This window comes from Ailuropoda melanoleuca, chromosome 7 (assembly GCF_002007445.2).
Source record: "Ailuropoda melanoleuca isolate Jingjing chromosome 7, ASM200744v2, whole genome shotgun sequence".
Taxonomy (NCBI): domain Eukaryota; kingdom Metazoa; phylum Chordata; class Mammalia; order Carnivora; family Ursidae; genus Ailuropoda; species Ailuropoda melanoleuca.
In genome coordinates this window covers 125,915,201-125,933,975 of record NC_048224.1, presented here as the reverse complement: position 1 = coordinate 125,933,975, position 18,775 = coordinate 125,915,201, and the positions used below count along the sequence as shown (strand labels likewise).

At 44.2% G+C, this 18,775-nt stretch overlaps 1 protein-coding gene across 3 annotated transcripts in view; it reads left to right on the top strand.

Annotated features, from left to right (window-relative positions):
• ABCC4 (ATP binding cassette subfamily C member 4) overlaps positions 1-18,775 on the top strand; it is a 246,341-nt gene that overhangs the window by 150,964 nt on the left and 76,602 nt on the right. For all 3 annotated transcript variants that reach the window (XM_034665378.1, XM_034665380.1, XM_034665379.1), the window contains exon 20: positions 11,795-11,874. In XM_034665378.1, the coding sequence (XP_034521269.1) occupies positions 11,795-11,874 (80 nt within the window). The remainder of the gene's footprint in view (positions 1-11,794; positions 11,875-18,775) is intronic.

The following is an 18,775-nucleotide window of genomic DNA, read 5'->3' as shown; positions in this document are numbered from 1 at the left end:
GGGCCTTTTCTGGTTCCATACAAATTTAAGGACTATTTGTTCCAGTTCTTTGAAAAATGTCCTCGGTATTTTGATCGGGATAGCATTGAAAGTGTAGATTGCTCTGGGTAGTATGGACATTTTAACTATGTTAATTCTTCCAATCCATGAGCATGGAATATTTTTCCATCTTTTTATGTCTTCCTCAATATCTTTCAAAAGTGATCTATAGTTTCTAGCATATAGGTCCTTTACGTCTCTGGTTAAGTTAATTCCAAGGTAACGCATGGTTTTTGGTGTTATTGTAAATGGGATGGATTCCCTAATTTCTCTTTCTTCAGTCTCGTTATTCGTGTATAGAAATGCAACTGATTTCTGGGCATTGATTTTGTATCCTGCCACCTTACTGAATTGTTCTATAACTTCTAATAGTTTGGGAGTGGATTCCTTTGGGTTTTCCATATAGAGTATCATGTCATCTGCAAAGAGAGACAGTTTGACTTCTTCTTTGCCGATTTGGATACCTTTGATCCCTTTTTGTCTTCTGATTGCTGTTGCAAGGACTTCTAGTACTATGTTGAATAATAGTGGCGAGAGTGGGCATCCTTGTCGTGTTCCTGATCTTAAGGGAAAGGCTTCCAGCTTTTCCCCATTGAGAATAATGCTTGCAGTAGGCTTTTCATAGATGGTCAAGCCCCTGGACTTTCTTAATCAGGTCTGTATGTTTTATGAGAGCTGTGTGCTCATTCATTCTCTCTCTGATTTGCCTACTTGTTAGTCTCTGCCTTCAGCTTACAGTAACTTGTGTAATTTAATTTTGAGGTGGAGTTATTTTAAATGTTTTACTTTAATTATGGTTAGCTAAGAGAGAATTCGTGGAACTCTTAATGGGAGTGATATTCAAAGTATTGAGCATCCCATGGGGCAGGCATTAGCCAGTCAGAGTGAGCCTGGTCTGGCCATCGCCATTGATACCAGCCCTGCCTATAACGTAATTGGTTCGTCCTTATTAGTAGATATTTAATAGAGCTTCCACATGTGTCCGGTGGAGTAGCTGCGTGCCATCGATCGGTTGCTTAGGAACTTTCTGTAGCTCCGTCACACCGGGCATGAGTCCTGGCTTGTGTGTCCTTCAGTTAATTTCTTCCTGTCTCTACGCCTCACCAGCCTCATCTGTAAAATGCAGACTATATCTTGCATAGAGTTTGGAGATGATGTGTACCGTGTGCTTAATAGTTGCAGCACTTACTTGGTGCTCATGTGGTGGTGGTAGGTGGTGGTATTCTAGAAGCCAAGCATCAGTGAACTAAACAACCATGAGAAGAACTCCTGCCTGCCTCTCTGAGCTGTGGCTCAGGGCACAGGGGGGAGTTGGGGTGGGGGTTTGTGAGTGTACAGAGAGGCTGAAACAGAATGGGTCCTGGGACATCTTCTGTAGCACTCCTCAGACTTTGGCCAGCCTGGGATGGGCATGGGAGATGTCCCTCCATCCAGACTCCGCTAAGTGCCGCCCTCAGTACTTCTTAGAGCCATGGCTACGAAGAGGCATGATGGAAGAGAGCACTTGGACCTCTTTCTGACCACAGGGAATTTTCCCTGCAGTTGCCCCAACACCTGGCTTTTTCCACTCTTGCACCGAAGTGCGCTCCTATCTCAGCACACCTGAGGTCACGCTCTTTCCATCCACTAGGCAAATATTTGTCATCCCTTTGCCGTTCCCACCTCTTAGTCCTCACACATGTCGTTCCCCCTATCTGGACAAACTCCATTCTCCATCAACCCATTCTCTGCCCCCCTTCCAAGTTCTTGGGCTGTCTCCCCTCCATGAAAACGTGTCCAGCTGACCGTGCCTAACCTTGTGTGTAACTCACATCGTCTGGTGACACTGACTGCTGCCGAGTGTGTGCTCCAGGCCACCTGTGTGTGTGTTCACGACATTCTTTGTCACCGTAGACGCTATATTCCCTTCTATGTGTTGTCTTAACCTGCCACCAACATTAGATTATAAAATGCCCCGAGAGACACCAAACAGTCGGGTTTTGAATCTTAATGGCAAGCCCTGTGTAGGGCTACAGAGGCTTTTCCTGACTGGCTACAGGTGGTAGAGGTGCAGAGTAAGAGAATGTGCTAGCCTGGAGGAAGGGAAGCTGGAAAATGTGTATAGGAAGCAGCTTGCCCTTGGTCTCAAAGCCATTGGGATTTTTACAAGTCTTTGTATTTGGACAATCCACCCGGTATCTTCCCGGTGGGAAGAGAAATGAGAAGTATCTGATTAGAGAAAGGGCACACACATCCTATTGATGAAACTCCTTCTCCCCCTCCCCCTAATCTGTCAAGTGATGTAATGGAACTTTGAAATTACTATTTTTAATGTCTTAATTATATGAAAAGGCAAGTGACCACTGGACTTCGGCAACATAGTGCGATTCTAGAAAATTTTTCGTATTGCTAGAGGAGACTGAGATCCCTAGTGGATTCACTGGGCCACCACCCGTTGTACGCCCTAGGTTTGTATAGCTGTTGCTTTCCCCGAATTTTTCCACTGCTGCCACTGGAGTGAGCAGGAAACATGCCTGGGATCTGTCCCCTGGACCTGACTCCATTCAACTTTTCTTGGCATGGAAGCAAGTAGGGTAGGCAGAAGAAAACCAGCCACCATTGGTGCATTGATCCCACATTTGCTGTGACGAGGAAGAAGGGCCCTTCGAGAGGCCATCTGTAGGGAACAGTAGGCTATCTCCCTCAGCATGTGGTAAAGGCCGCCCTCTTAGGCCTGGGTATCAAATTCAGTGCCTTAAGAAAGTGGTGTGGGGTAAGGGTATACCTTCTGAAGGCGACCATTTAAATTAAATGCTGTCACTTTGTGTGGTTTTACCTTTGAGTTCTTAGGGGGAATTCCTAGCTTTGGAGGAGTTCTATAAGCCTAGGCCACGGATGGGCCAGAACTTCTCCTCAGTATCCGGTGGTGACCTGTCACTAGTCTCCTTGCTGTGCATTTCCTCTCCGGTCTGTCTGTACCTGCTCTCCTTTGCCTGCTTCTCATCCTCATGTGATCCGAGTCTGCTCCACACCCGTCTCTTGCTGCCACCACCCAGCACTAGCGACTGCTGTCCCCCCTCCACTGTTTCACCATGAGACACCGGGTTCCCTCACTTCTAGTGCTTTCTTGTTATCACGCCGGCTTCTGTACATTGCTGTACCCAAAACTCGGTCTGCACATGGAAATTTCAGACAGCCTTTGAAGGAGCGCAGACAAATTGGTTCAACAACAGCACAAGGGAAGTGACAAGTATGACAAAGCAGACACTTCATGTCGCAGCATGAATTTCCCCAGTTGGGAAAACACTGCCAAAGAAAACTGTATGAAATACCAAGCACTAGAAATAGAGACCGCAATCTGAAAACAAACCATTCGTTACTTACAGCAGAAGGGCTTGTTTTATGTATTCATTCCGAATGTGTTTGAGCACCTTCTGTGTGCTAGGCATTTTTCAGGGCCTGGGGAAATGGCAGTGACTAAACTAGAAGCCCCTGTCCTAATGATGCCTATATTGAAGTTTGTGTGAATAGAAAAAGACAAGTGGTCTTTAGCTCTTGGAAGTAATGAAGGGAATTTAATTTTTTAAAAATATTTTATTTATGAGAGAGAGAGCGTGCACAAGCAGGTGGAGAGGCAGAAGGTAAGGGAGAAGCAGGCTCCCCAGTGAGCAGGGAGCTCGATGCGGTGCTCGATCCAGGACCCCGGGATCATGGCCTGAGCCAAACGCAGATACTTAACTAGCTGAACCACCCAGGCGCCTCGAGGAAGGGAATTTAAAAGGGCAGTAATTACACGTGTAAAGGTGACAAGGTTATCTTCTAGGTTCTTGAGACAGAAGGAACATGATTGTACTTTCCAGATTCTTCCTTGTTACTCAGAGTGTGATCCCTGGACCTACAGCACCGGCATCCCCCCGGAGCTGTTAGAAACACAGGATATCAGGCAGCACCCCGAGCTCTTGAGAAGACAGTTTCACCAGGGCTACGGGAGATCTGTGCGCAGAGTAAAGTTTGGGAAGCATTGTTCCTACGAGTGTTGGACTATTTCCGATCTAATGCCCCTCAGGTACTCAGTGGTCCTCAACGTCCTGGTGAGTTTGCTGCTGTGTTTACAGCTCGAAGAAGACTAGAGTGTTCGTGTAATCCTAGTGATCAAAGTGAACCTTTCCACCTGCTGAGTGACATGCAGGAAGAGTTCATTGAATGGGTTCCACGTCTCACCATCTCTCCTTAGTTAAAAGCTGCTTTTTCTTATATTTATTTTATAGATTTGCTTACGGTTTTGTGTAGGAGTCTGTCTTTAAAAAAAAAAGTTGGAAAGCCACTGGGTTTATGGTATTTTATTAGCAAATGCAGTTTGTGCAGCCGCTGGGCACCTGACACTTTATTATGTAGGTTGTGTGTGAAATGTGGTTCATGTTTACAAAGGGTGTACAACCTAGTTATGAATGTAGGACTGATATACTTGAAAAGTAGTTAAACCACTGAATGGATTTATGAAATATTCTGACAATCTCCCCGGACTCTAGGGGAATCTGGAGGGCAAGCTGAAATAGTCTCTCATCAAATAAAGTGTCAGAAACACTGTGCCTGAGATTGTGAAAATTGCTTCTATCTTTGCTGAGAGCGTATTGAGTGTGATTTTAGGCCCTCATTGGTTGCAGGGTCTCCACAGTCCTCATCACTATACATAAAATGGGAGATTGGAGGCGGGCTCTGCACAACAGCAAAATGTGTCAGCTGAAAGCACAGTGTTAGAAAACCATAGTGCGTTGGGGTGCAAGAGTGCATCTCGGGTAACCTCAAGTAGCCCCAGGGGACACTGCCCGCCATGTTTAGAAACAGTCCAGCCATTGGTGCTCTGAATATTAGTTCTGGGTTATCAAGAAAAGATGTATTTATGCTATGTATCTTTTGTTTATAAAGACAAAAAAGTCTGTAGTTCACATGAAAATGGTTCTGCCAAAGTGATTACAATAAAAAAAAATGTTTTGTTACCTCCAAGGGTAATTAGTAATTTGAACATTTCACTTGATGAAATCTATCATTTCCCTAACTAATTTTAATAAGCAAGTCTCTCGTTGGATCTGTGGTGATAGTTCTAATCAGGACGTTTGGGATGAAAGTGGGATCTAACCAAGTTAGTGCAGATGAGGAAGGTTTGACTGAAGGAAGTGAGCATCTGTGGAGCCAAAGCAGAGCCCCCTTTTCCAGAAGCTGGGGCTGGGCTCTTTGTCACAGGGCCCCTGCATGCACCCAGGTCCCTCAGCTTGAGTGAGAAGTGTGTTCCACTTTCCTGCTACTCTCTGACCTCGTAGTTCTTGAGAGGAGAAATCTGAATGACCTGGCAGCTAGTCAGCGGCTTGGCCACCCCGTCCCCTTTGGTCTGTTAGCTGTGGCGAGGCCTGTGGCGGGTTCCTGAGAGGACAGCACAGGTCTCCCAAGCCTGTCCAGTGAATGACACATGCCTGGAGCTACATTTGTCAGCAAGAGTTTCAGGGAGGAGAAAGGGCTGAGAAGTCTGGATTAGATGGGAGTGAACAGGGACGGATTGCCTTTTTGGCAAGTGAATGCAAGAGTGAGAAGGCCCCCATGAGAACAAGGATGGAGCCAGGAGTGATGGACAGGTCAGGTAGGTACCTCTCTTCTGTCCCTTCTGATTGCTGTTCCTAAAAGTTTGATGTTTTGGATTTGACACATAACGAATCGAGGATGTCCATGAAATTAGTTTAAGTGAGACGTGAAGTCCTGCTAGTAATTTTTGTGAGGTAAAGTTCAGTCAAAATGGCTTATAAGTTTTCATGCTGGATGTTAGAGCAGAGGTCTAAGGCAAAGTTGGAAAAGTTGGATGTGGGCATTTGTGGGCCAACCTCAAAGGGTTCTGTTCAGTTTAGATGTGTCGAGCTTCAGATATTTTGCAGGATAGCCAAGTGCCCAAGGAAGCCCTGGGAGATCAGGAATGGAGATAAAATTTGGTGTGTATAAGCAAACAGCAAGTCTTTAGAAAGAAAGTGAGCAGAATTTAGGAAGAGACCCAGAAAAAGAGGAAAATGGCTGATGGTTCTAGCCTGAGAAAAAAGTAGACTTTCTCATGTCTCCTTTTTGTGATGTGTGGAAATGCCAGGATGGCTTGGCCGTTAACACCTGCCCCTTACGAAATACTACTGCATCACCCTGAGCAAAGCTGGACCATGGGTCCTCCTCTCCAGCATAAGAAGCTTGATCTACAGGGATTTGAACATTTCTGTTAGCTTCAGAAGCTTCTCTTCAAAAGCCACCACTGTCTGAACGTCCGGAGGGGGGGGGAGAAGGGTGGGGCAGTCTTTGGCTCTAAGTGAAGTTGGCTTCCACTTCCTCCTCAAGGCACCTCTGCAGAATTGCAGACTCTTGACAAGGTTTGGAAATGACTAGCCCTTATGACCTTGCATGCTCCCTTAAAGCTCTGTAATCCCCGGATGACAACACCCCGCACGAGTGTGCCATCTCACACCTTAGAGGGTGCTGTCATAAGCACCGTCTCTTTTAGCCTCATGATCCTTGATCCTGGGATGTAGGGGAAGCAAATATGATTGTTTCCTGTTTATAGACAAGGGATGGAAATGGGCATTGGATGAGTTGCCTGCAGACTGGTTGCTACTGAGTATCAGAGGAAGACAGGAACCTTGCTGGTTTCCCACTAATGGTTTCCTGATTCCTGCTGCTCTATTTCTTGCCATTCTTTGAGCAGCCACCATGCCGATGACCTATTCTGACGTCAAAGGTGATGGACATGTGCAACTCCCAAACTTGCATAGCTCCTGTTCTTCGGCTGAAGTGGTTTGTGTAGAATGATGAAGGAAGTCCATGCTTGTCCAGCTACCTCAGTATCTCCTACATGTTGCACAGATATTTTTCAGCTTGGTGACTGTCTCTGGCACCCACTGAACATCCTTTCCTTTGAGTCAGACTTTGCCCCATCACATTGCATTGTCCCTGGAAGGCGCAGGTTCATTCTGTCTGCCCTTTTGGAGAGACTGTATCCTCTATTGGACAGGTGGCTTGGATCAAAATCCCACGTATCACTAGGACAGTGGTTCTTTGACTTGTCCTCCCCTCCTGGCCCCTCCACACTACACTCACCCAGAACCTGGCCCAGACCCAGCATTCCTGGCTTGTGACTCTGCAGGGCTATCAAACTAGTGGCCCATTCATAGCAAAAGAATTAGGTTCTAGAACTTTCCATGAAACTAAACATGAGCACAAAGAAGTTGCTAATATCCAAGGGTTGATGAAGCACTTCCACTTTTACCCTTTCGGTCAGGTGTGGTGTGGCCTGATGGGGCCTTTTGTGCTAGTACCCAAGACCACTTCTGTGCTCAAGAATGGGGCTCAGAAGGGAGGAATTACACACTGTAGCATAGATGATCCTCAGAAATGTTGGGCTGAGTGAAAGAATTCAGACACAAGAGACCACATACTGTACAATTCCATTTGTATGAAATGTCCCAAAAAGGGCAAATTTAGAGAAAAAGGAAGTAGATTAGTGGTTGCCCGAGGCTAAGAGTGGGAATAGGGAGTCACTGTAAATGGCTTAAGGCATCTTACTGGGGGAACAAAATGTCCTGACACTGATTTTTGGTGATGGTTGTATCGCTCAGTAGCATTACTTAAATTCATTGAATTGTATGCCCGAAATGGAGTGAATATTACAAGATATTAAGTATGTTCCTCTATAAAAATATACCTCAATATTTTATGATATGTAAACATACTTCCTTTTTGGTAAAAAAAAAAAAAAAAAAAAAAAGAATAGGGTCCACACTAGACATGGGAGCTTCCAAGTTTCACGTTGTAGTTTGGTTATAAGGAAGAGAAGGAATCCTACGTATGAGAGAAACGTCAGAACTCGACAGGTGATTGACTCCAGCGCAGATTGTAGAATCCATTCTTAAAATAAGATCACTTAGGGATTTGTATTTGGACAAGAAGTTCCATGACCTCTTTCATGGAATCCTATCTTGTGGACAGAACAGTTAGGAGGACCCTAGTTGGTTCTCTGGTGGTGTGGACTTCAAGCAAGGTCTCTTTCTCCCTTCTTCCCCTTTGTTCCCAGCCTTATTCCCCTTCCCGCTTTACCTTTTTTTTTTTTTTTTTTTNTTTTTTTTTTTTTTTTTTTTTTTTTTAAGATTTTCATTATTCGAGGGAGAGAGGGAGAGAGTGTTAGCTCATGAGCAGGGGAGGGGCAGAGGGAGAGAGGGAGAATCCCCAGGCAAACTCCCTGCTGACCGGCAAGCTCGATGTAGGGCTCCATCCTAGGACCCTGAGATCTCGACCCTCACGAGCTGAAGTCAGAAGCTTAACCAGCTGAGCCACCCAGGTGCGCCCCCACTCCCCCCACTTTACTTTCTTACACAAGTAGTAATAGGCTCTATAGAAAAAGAGCATTGATTAAAAAAAATTAAAATTGTACATAATACATTATAGACTTGTTTCAGACTAAATGTTTGGGTTCCTACGTTTCATTTGCCAGATAACCCACACTGAACATCTTTGATGCATTTATTAATTCCTTGGCATATATCCCTAAAATTTCTGGGTCGTAAGGGATGTGTCCCTTAAGTTATTTATACATATTGCCCAATCGTTCCCTGAAATCTGCCTGTGCAATGTGGATTTTCATTCTCTGTGAGTCTAAAACGTGATCTGGCCACGAGACCTGATGTGCTTGTTGGTCTCATGCTCGGTTATCTGTCCTGTGCAGGAGAGGGGAGACGGTGTTGTGACTCTGCCCCAAGGTAATCAAACGAGGCCTGGGCTGTTGATTTTAATCTCAGACACAAGGCGTTCACTGAAACCGGCTATCTGCGTCTGGGCAAGAGGCAGTGGCCAAGATGGGACACTGTGCCTCATGTGTGGGATAATTGAGGCACCAAGGGCTAACAGCATGTGAGAAGCCTGGAAAGGATATGATTAACTTTCTTCAAGCATTTGATGGGCTGTCATGTCAAGAGAAATTAGAGTCACTCCATGTGGTTTATAAGAGCAGAATAAGCAGAGGGTTGCATGTTCTAGGCAGGCAAGATTCAGTTTAATGTCAGAAAGCCCTGCCTAACAGAACCATCGGAAAATGGATTGGGCTCCCCTGTTCATGGTGAATCCCCCTTCCCTCTACGTCCCTGGGGATGTTCCAGAGGGGCCAAATGCCATTTGGATGAAGAGGCATGGCATGTGTATGAAGGGAATTCACCATCCAGATTTGATTTGGGGATATTTGAGAAAAGTTTATAACGACGAGGCCGTGAACTTGAAATTACAGCTCTGACTATACCAGTCTATGGCAGAGCCAGAGGAAGTAGTCTGCAAACACATTCGTCCCTTTAATTGTTTCTTGGAGCAAGGAAGTAACTTATTGACTCTCCTAATCTCAAATTTTCTACACTCCGCCTTTTGGTGAAAGAGAGTTTAGGTTTTTGACGGCCTTCGACACCCAGCTCAGTTACTGTAGTAGCCCTGTGGGGGCATGGTTTTTCTCGGTTGTTTGTGCTTTCCTTGTATTTTATACTGTTAGCCCACCATGGGTCTCTCCGATCTGGATCTGGTGCAAGGTAAAAGGGGTGGATGTCATGTATCCTTCGTCTGTGTAGCCTTTTCAACTTTAAAAAACCCCTGAACTTGAATATTGGTCTCAGTTTTATTTAAGCTGAACCACACTTTTGCAGTGTTCTGAATCCTGACTATGTTGAAAAGTTGGGCTTTTCCACTGAAGAAATAGTAAGTGTTTAAACTATGTCTTTTAACATTATTTTAATGCATTTTTTCTTATATTGATATTGATACTTCGGGAAGGTAGAACATAGCCAGGTAGTCCACAAAATCCATTAAGAATGTGTGGGAAATTGCCCGTCTGATTTTAATGTTTCTAAAGCACGGCTGGTTAAATAACCACAGAACCTTTGGCCCCTGGAAGTGCGGTCTGGGGAGCGCAGAGAGGGCATCCCCTGGGAGCTTGGTAGAAATGCGGAATCTTGTGCTCCAGCCTACAGCTACTGAGTGTGCATTTTCACAGGTTGACCTCTGACAGTGTCTGGTGGACAGGCTTTCCCAGGAGGCTAGCTGCAGAGCCTGTGGGCAGCAGTAATGATCTCACCTTGCTGTGTTGTTTTGAGCACCTGTTACCGTGCCTGGCATTGTGACTAGGTGCTTTCTCATGCATGAGCCGGGGTAATCCTCAGAATCACCCTCTCAAGGAGGTATTATTAGAGGCTCAGACAAGCTGTCACCCAGCCTGCCAGAAGTGTCACTGTAAGAAGACGGGTTCTGGAGTCCCTGTCCCCCAAGCCTGAGTCAGAGACATGGAGGCCTGGGTTGTCATGCTATGGCCTGGCCAAGCGCGGAAGCTTCCAGTCGCTCCAGCTCTGCGCCTGGGCGACCCTGCACTTTCGGCAATAGCAATTCAGCTCCTAGCCTCTGGCCTGTCACGGCCCCGCCGTGGCCCAGCCGTGGCTTGGTACAGATGGCCTCGGGAGGAAGTCCTTTCTGACAGATGTTGGGAAGAGTGTGTAGAGGCCCCACATCTCACCTGCAGCCTGGCTTCCTGAAGCCTCCATTACGAAGGAAGTTCAGGGGCCAAGACAAACGCATTTCTCAGGGGTTCCCGATACCAAAATACGCTCTCTGTCTGTGCATAGCTTCAGTTTCTGTGAATTCTGTCTTTTAAAAGACTAGATATTTATTACAAATCTGTTCCAATTCTGAAGCCTTTAGGATGTTCTCATGGATTCTGAGGAGGGAAATACAATGAGTAGTAGTAAGAAATGACCTTTTTTTTAAAAAAAAAATTAACAATGTATTTGTTTCAAGGGTTGCAGGTCTGTGATTCATCAGTTTTACATAATACCTAGTGCTCATTATATCACATCTTTTTTTTCTTTTAAAGATTTTATTTATTTATTAGAGAGCGCGTGGAGGAGGGGAGGGAAGGGGCAGAGGGGGAGGGAGAAGCAGGCTCCCCACTGAGCAGGGAGCCTGACGTGGGGCTCGATCCCAGGATGCTGGGATTATGACCTGAACCGAAGGCAGACACTTAACCGACTGAGCCACCCAGGCTGCCCATGAAATGATCTTTAATCATTAAGTAATATTTATGTTTTCCTGCCTGCATTCCTCCAGTCATGTTGTATATTTGAGTCTGTTTATCATACTTGGTCGTACCTCAGAAGATAGCGACTTACTACCCTAGTAGTAAACTCATAACTCAGAGTGGCAGGATTCCAAAATTTTTCAAAATGCAAGGTTCTGTGAACCATCCTGGGGGCGGGACAAGGGGGGGGGGAATAGGTTATAATTACATTTATTTAATTACCACTTAGTAAAATTTTGATAACTAAAGCAAAATTAGTATAACAATTGGGATCAATTATGTATTTTGCATTTGTTTGTTTACCAACTCAGCCCCTGGGCAGGTGGGCATCGGAGAAGGCATCTAAAAGGAGGAAACATTCTAAAATCCACCAACCCTTCCCGATACTGCCAGAAGATTCCCCCCCCCCTCCATTTTATTAGAAATCAGGGCCACATTTCAACTCCCTGCCCACCACCATTTGGTGGTATTTTTGTTCCTCTTTAGGTGTCATCCTATTTTCTTTTTCTTTACCACTGACATCGGCTTATTTCGTATGAATGCGTAATAGATTAAATACATATGCATTTAAAATATTGTTTTGATTTGTCTTTGAGTTGTTTCTCTTAAAGGGCCTATCTGGGGAAATGAGTAATTTCTCATATCCTGTTCTTGCAGGAAGAATTTTAAATCGTTTCTCCAAAGATGTTGGGCACATGGATGACTTGCTACCCCTGACGTTTCTAGATTTCTTCCAGGTAAGGTCACAGTGATGCCAAGTTCTTGAATGGAAAACTGCAGTTCCTGTTCTTTCAAGTCTTTTCCATGGGGGCTGAGGGTGGCCCTCTTGGCCTGACGTTGTCATGTTATCTCAGTAAAGGCCGTGTTTGTAAGAGAAAGGTGTGGTTCTGATTCGGAGGCTAAGTTAACATGAGTAATACCTCATGTGTGGGAGTGGCTACACAGTCTTGTCAAAGTTGGTTCGAAGCAGCTACATGCTTGGTAAGTGGTTCTCCATTTGCCTTCCAGGTATCTGGCATGAATTTCCCTTTACCGTGAGCACATTTCATAATATAGAAACAATCACCTCTCACGGAAAGATAGCCCAGATTAACTAAATTATGCATTGTATCACCACAAAGGACAAATATTTACTGCACCGTTTTGGGGGATAAAACCAGGTGTGGTTACTAACAAAGAAAAGATTAGCAATAATAAGGTGAAAATAATACTTTGTTAGCAAGGACAATAGAGAGCAGTTACTGCAGACTCAAAGCCTTTAGAGGCAAGTACATTTAAGCCAATAATTTGAGTACAGGATCAAAGTCATCTCAGAAAATGTCTTTTTTGTTTTTCTAGGCAGCTTTTCTTTCACACGTTGATTGCTCTAAGTCTTAAGGGGTGTGTGTGTGTGTGTGTGTGTGTGTTAAACCCAACAATCCCACAGATACCTTCTCTGCAGCATCTGTTCTGTGAACTTGAGGTTCTGAGGAATGATATTGGGTCATCTCGTGCCTCATCGGCTCACTCAGTATTGCTGAACACGTGGGATGATTTTCCTGCTGTTTAATTCTGTCTGCTTTTCAGCAAGTCAGGTTGCGGGACTTTCTTCTTCATTTCCAAGTGGGTTTTTTTTTTTTTTTTAAATGACGTGCATTTATCAACAGCTGCACATATTCTAAGATCACTTCTGCCATTGCTAATACTTCTTGAATTTGTGTTTCACCTCTCTAAGTAATCATGAACTCAATTTTACGTAAGGCCAGGAAGTTGAATGCTGCCACTGGGGTCCGCAATCATGGTTTCATCCTGATGGTCACATCCCCCCCCCCCACCTGACTTTGTTCAGTGCCCAGGTGCACTACAAGTCCAAACTTAGGGACTTTTCTGGAGCCACTGTTATAAAAGGAGCCAGACTTAGTTAATTTGGAAAATTAGCTATGTTATAAAAATCACTAATAGGCCTGAAATGACCACAGGCATTGCTGTGAGTCACTCAGAAATGCTGCAGTGAATATGTGACTGCAGACAGGATAGCCCACGGGCAAAGGCACGCACCGTCACCAGCGTGAACCAAACGGACACTTGGAGGCAGAGGACTTTTACTGCAAAGATCTCTGATTTTTCCATCTCTCTTCTGCAAACTTATTTTATAAACATGTCCTGCTGAGTTTGCTATGTAATTTATCCCCAAGAAGAAATTCTTCTCTAAAACAGGGTCACAGTCTCTCAGTGATTTTTGAATTACATTGAGATTTGTGGAAAGGTTCTTCTGAAGTGCAAGTTCGGCAGAGGTTGAGTTTCCAACGATGGCTGGGCCACTGTGTGCTCGGCACACAGTCAGCCCTCCTGGTCAGAATCGCCCACCTGGTTTTGCATGGTATATGGAGGCACAGGGATAGATGCTACCTGAGTTTATTACAGAACATTCTCAGCAGCCCGAGGAGAGAATATTCTAGTCTCTCTGTACTTCTCTTTCACCGGAGAGACAAGGGCCTTTTTATTACCTGCTCACTTAATCTTGGTGAGACTTATCACCGGTAGTCCCAATTAGCTGATTTCTTGACTCCAATAGCCAAGGTAAATCTCGATGTTATTGTCTCCAGGAAAGGAGTTTTGTCTCAAGGATAACTCAGTTATCAATTATGATAAAGACCTGTTGTCACTTGTTTTGTTTGCAGGTGTCTTTAATAAGGCTTCTCCTAATCCCTTCAGGAAGAAATATTTTCTCCTTTTAAAAATAGTATTAGCTGAATAGAAAAGCTCTGATCCCTGCCATTGTGGTTGATTCTTTGAGGGACATTTCCCAACTGTTGTTGTTTAAATGGCTGTCAGGAGGAATCAAGGGAAACTTCCTAAACGATGCACTAACTGGTTCATCGTACTTTGTGTGTAGAAGCCTTTCCCCAGAGGATTTGCGTGCGATGAGTATCTCTGGGATCATTTTGAACTATTTGGTCCTCTTGCTATATTAGCCAGCGAAGATTTTTATTACAGCCACCAAAATGAATTTAACCTGCCCTCAAATAAAGGCCAACAAAAATCAAAATGTAAATTGATTTTTTTTTTTTTTTTTTTTAAGTTGGATAGGACACCGTTAAGGCTAAAAACAACCCGGTGGTGTTCTGGGACTCTTAATGGAATCATGTAAACTTAAAATAAACACTATTATGGTAAGCACATAGAATGAAAACTAATTTTCCAAATCAAATACATTATATTCAATTCATTTTCCCCAATCAACCAAATGTTTAAAACCTGTTAGTTATAACAGCAATCTTCTGGAAATTAATTAGAAGCCTATTAGCTCTGCTAGCTGAGCCGAATGAAGAGGGTTGCTTGTTCCATTTCTAAATAGGCTGCTGAATTAAAGCAAAGCAAGGTCAGAATGACAATCAACTGACTCCCCTCGTGGCCTTGCTGAAGGAGTTGATCTGGTTGTTGTTTGCCTTTCTGTAGGTGGGTGGGTGTGAGTTTTTTAAAGGACATTTTACCTACTGGCCTCAGTCCTCTAATATATTTAAGAGTTTTAAGACTCAGGGAAAACATGCAGGTATTGGGAATATTGCCTGTGCGAACGATAGCACCTTCCCAATTACGCGGGAATCTGAAAGGGGAATGATTTTCAGACCTTGCGTCCAGTTCATGAGCTCTTCGCAAGAGTTTTGTCAGCCCCTTTCAGTATCGAGATAGTAGAACATTTCCTTGTTGCCTTTGTTTCTGATGTCCAGAGCAAAACCTGCTGCTGACATCGGGAGGCCCCTGAGTTGTGAGGTCTCACATCAGCTTCTTTGGAATTCTCTAACTCCAGCCACCCCTCCTATACTCAGAGAAGCTCACAGAACTTGAGTCTTTCCAAATGTAACAGGTGAGTTGAATTGAAACGGTTGAGTTTTAAAAGGACTGGGAATCTCCTTGTCAAGAAGTGACCTTTGGTGTGACCATGCAGGAGATGCGGTCGTTCCCAGTTTACGTATCTTTCACATCTAGTGTTCCTGAGCCGGAAAGAACTTGGCAGGATTTACATGGTAATGAATGGAACGCAAACCGAAATCCAAAGCGAAGATACCTTTGTGAAGCCGGAGTTAAGTTTTCCACTTATCAGAATATTTGAATTAAGACTGTCATGTGTGATTTTTTTTTTCTCCATACTAAAGATATGCCTATGGTCATGTGTTTTGGGGAGAGTAAAATTCAAATAGATATAGAAATAATGTGATTACATTTATCCATGTGAATTTTTTAATCCAGATTATGCATGTTTTATTGCTTTTTCTGTAAGACAATGATAGTTTTGTTGGTTTTGTAAGTAAGAGTTCGGAAATGTGAACCATTGGATTAGAACTTAATTGTTTTTCCAATTGAGTCTGATGCTGAGAAATTTGAGGAGAGACCTGAGATCAGAACCTTCCATTGGAGCCATAATGCCTGGAGTTGGTAATTCTTTGTGGAAGCAAGTCAGAAATCAGGGGCAGATTTTATGATTCCATCGACTAAATGATCGAGATAAGAAAATTCTGACCAGATATGCTGGCCAGGTGCAGGGTATTTACCTAACTCTGGTCCTTGGACTTGAACAGGAGATTTATATTTGTGTAAATATTTATGGGGTATTTTTTGTTTTGTATTGTTTTGTTTTTGGAGAGGTAGCTGTTCCTAATCCCACTAGTGGGAGACTGACACAGTGAATTTTGAAAATGTGTAGCATTTTCTGTTGTCCTGCGTTAGACTGAGAAATCCCGCAGAGCAGTGCGGCTCACGTATGGGAACCTGTGCTCACCCGGGTGAGGGGCCGTAGTGAATGAAGAAAGATCCTTTTTTTTTTTTTTTTAAAGATTTTATTTATTTATTCGACAGAGATAGAGACAGCCAGCGAGAGAGGGAACACAACACAAGCAGGGGGAGTGGGAGAGGAAGAAGCAGGCTCATAGCAGAGGAGCCTGATGTGGGGCTCGATCCTATAACGCCGGGATCACGCCCTGAACCGAAGGCAGACGCTTAACCTCTGTGCCACCCAGGCGCCCCGAAGAAAGATCCATTTTTGACAGCGAGGCATTTTGGAAGGCTGGGCCAGAAGCAAGGGACATTTCTGAATATATCCTTGGAAATAAATAATTTATAAATACAAAGTAACAATAGTCTGCAGGTTACGTCAGGGTTGCCCTGGGCTTATCAGATAGGTTAGCCAGTGGCTGGCAGTGCACATCTGGCTTATCGGTGGTGTTCAGACATGTTTTGTTTATTTGCTTTCACAAAAATCAGAACAGTGTTGAGTGTTAATGATATTTTTAAAACCAAGTCATCTGTCAAGCTAGGATATAGTTCTTCACGTGTTAAAACTAAATATCTTTGTGGATATAGGGGTGGAAATACAAAGTGTCACGGTTTTCATCTGGACGTCAGACCTGAGAAATCGATGATGGGGGGGAGTTCTTTGAATAGGACTTTGGCCTTCAAAACATGATGTATTTGGGTAAACAAAGAAACAAACAAAAACATAGACACAGTAATTAAAATTCACATTTTTAAGTGTTTGGCTGACTTCCTCATACCATAGCACAAATCCCAGCAGCCTAAATCTAGTCTTTTAATTTTCTGAAGGCAACGATTGATTTAATTAATAAAGGTACCATGCAGATGTAATATTTGTAATGTTTTAATAACATTTAAGTTTTAATGAATGATGAGAATGAATTGTAATGATAAATTTTAACTGCACACGTATGTTTGTAATATTTGTGCAGATCTGTTGTTTTGTGAATATATTTGGAACTAGATACATAATGGAAAATCCTGACATTCTCCCAAAAGGGAGACATTGTTTTTTATAATATATCTGTGGTGTATAGCCTTGTAGTTCTACCAGTATTTCTCATTCCTATAACATGTCTTCGTTTTGCTTTTTCTACCCCATCTTTTTTTGAGCTCCTGTTGTACACTGGGGTGAAGGACAAGAGACGTGGAGCCCGTATCCCCCTTCATCTGACCAAGCACTCACTGGGTCTTGCATGCTAGGCACCCTGCTGGGCTGGGTTGTGGCGTTGAATGACGTTTAATTCCTGGTCTTCTGTGAGGCACACTCTCTCCAGAGAGACAGAAGGTCAGCAGTGACTGTGCCGTGTGACGATATAAAAGGAGGGAGACTGTATGGGTGAACAGCTAAGGCTCTCACGTGACAGCAGTCTGCTTTTCTGTCCCCGTCCCCCACTTTTATTTGCTTATCTTGAGGATGTTCTGGGACCTCCCGGTGGAGGCATCCTGCAGGAAGTTGGGAGCGTGAGCCTGGTGTTTGAGAGCCCTGCGGTGAGCATAGAGCCTGTGTCGTCTTCATGGAGCAGGTAGTCACTGATGCTGGGAAGATGGATGAGATTGCCCAGAGTGAGTGAAGCATTTTTAGGGGCCAAGACCAGAACTTTAGGGAAGTCTTGATGTTGACAGAGAAAGCAGAGAGAAGAGAAGGCAAGCAGGTAAGACCTGGAAAGAACAGCAAGGAAGAGAGGAGGGAAATCGGAGCTGGGAAGCCAAAGGAGGACAGGTGTGTGAAATGCAAAGCGGGAGGTGAGGAAGCAGAAACCTGTGGCTCGGATTTGACGAAGAGGGGTCCGGTAAGCAGCCGGAGCAGGCTTCGGAGAGAAAGAGTCCAGATTGTAGAGGCTGAAAGTCAGAGGAGAGGCAGTTGGGATGAGACATGCCGTTCTTTGAAGGAGTTTGCTCAGTGTGTCGCTGGGTGGTTTGGGTTTTATAGCTTGTGTTTCTGGGGCATTGTGTGTGGGGTACCCGATACTCCCACCAATAACCAGGGATTAGAGTCAAGATCCTGAAGGACAATCATGAGGAGGATCCCCTCAGGGATCCTCTCCAGCCCCCGCCCACCCGTCCCCAGGAGAGGGAGTCTTCCAGAAAGTCATCTTTTGCCAAGGTTGGGATGCAAATTTTGCAGAGTGCCCCAGAGGAAGTCCTGGAAGGCAAGCTATTAGATCCAGGAGGTCAACTGAGCATTGAGGAAGCCCTTCTGGAAGCCGAGTTCCCACATGGGAACTGCTGTCTGCTGAGAGTGGGCTCAGGAAGGGGAAAGAGTTTGAGGGGAGTTGCTTAGCTTTGTTTTCAAGGGTAAAGTCCCCTGCCAAGTGTGTTCGACTCCCTTCTAGTGATTCTGTTCATCCTTGGTATATCTGATAAGCCTTGAAAGATACTTGATCATTTTAATAAATTTTATTACTTTGAAGTGTTTATTCTGTAACCTTTTCCTCAGCTAACTCCTTCTCATTCCGTTTAATGAGAGCTGAAATAATTTATTTAACATTTTGTAATTATAAAAAAGACCTGCCTTTTATTATTTCTTTGTTTCTTCTGTCTTTGCCTCAAGAATGCGGTGGCGCGTAGATTAACCTGCCCATGGTCCTCTGCGGTCAGCAGATACCTTTGTGCTTTGCTTTCAGTGCCACTCTCTTCGCTTATTTTCGAACTTAATTTGTTTTCTTCTCTGAACCAGAGACTCTGGTATGCCCTAGAAGGCTGAGACCATTGAAGGGATAACCAGATTCCATCTTCCTACCAGACTGGCCTCCCCACAGCAGAAACAGGCACTCACACCCTTTCCTCACCACAGCAACCCTGAGAATACGTGTCTAAATGGTTTGTTGTGCTTTGTTTGCTGGT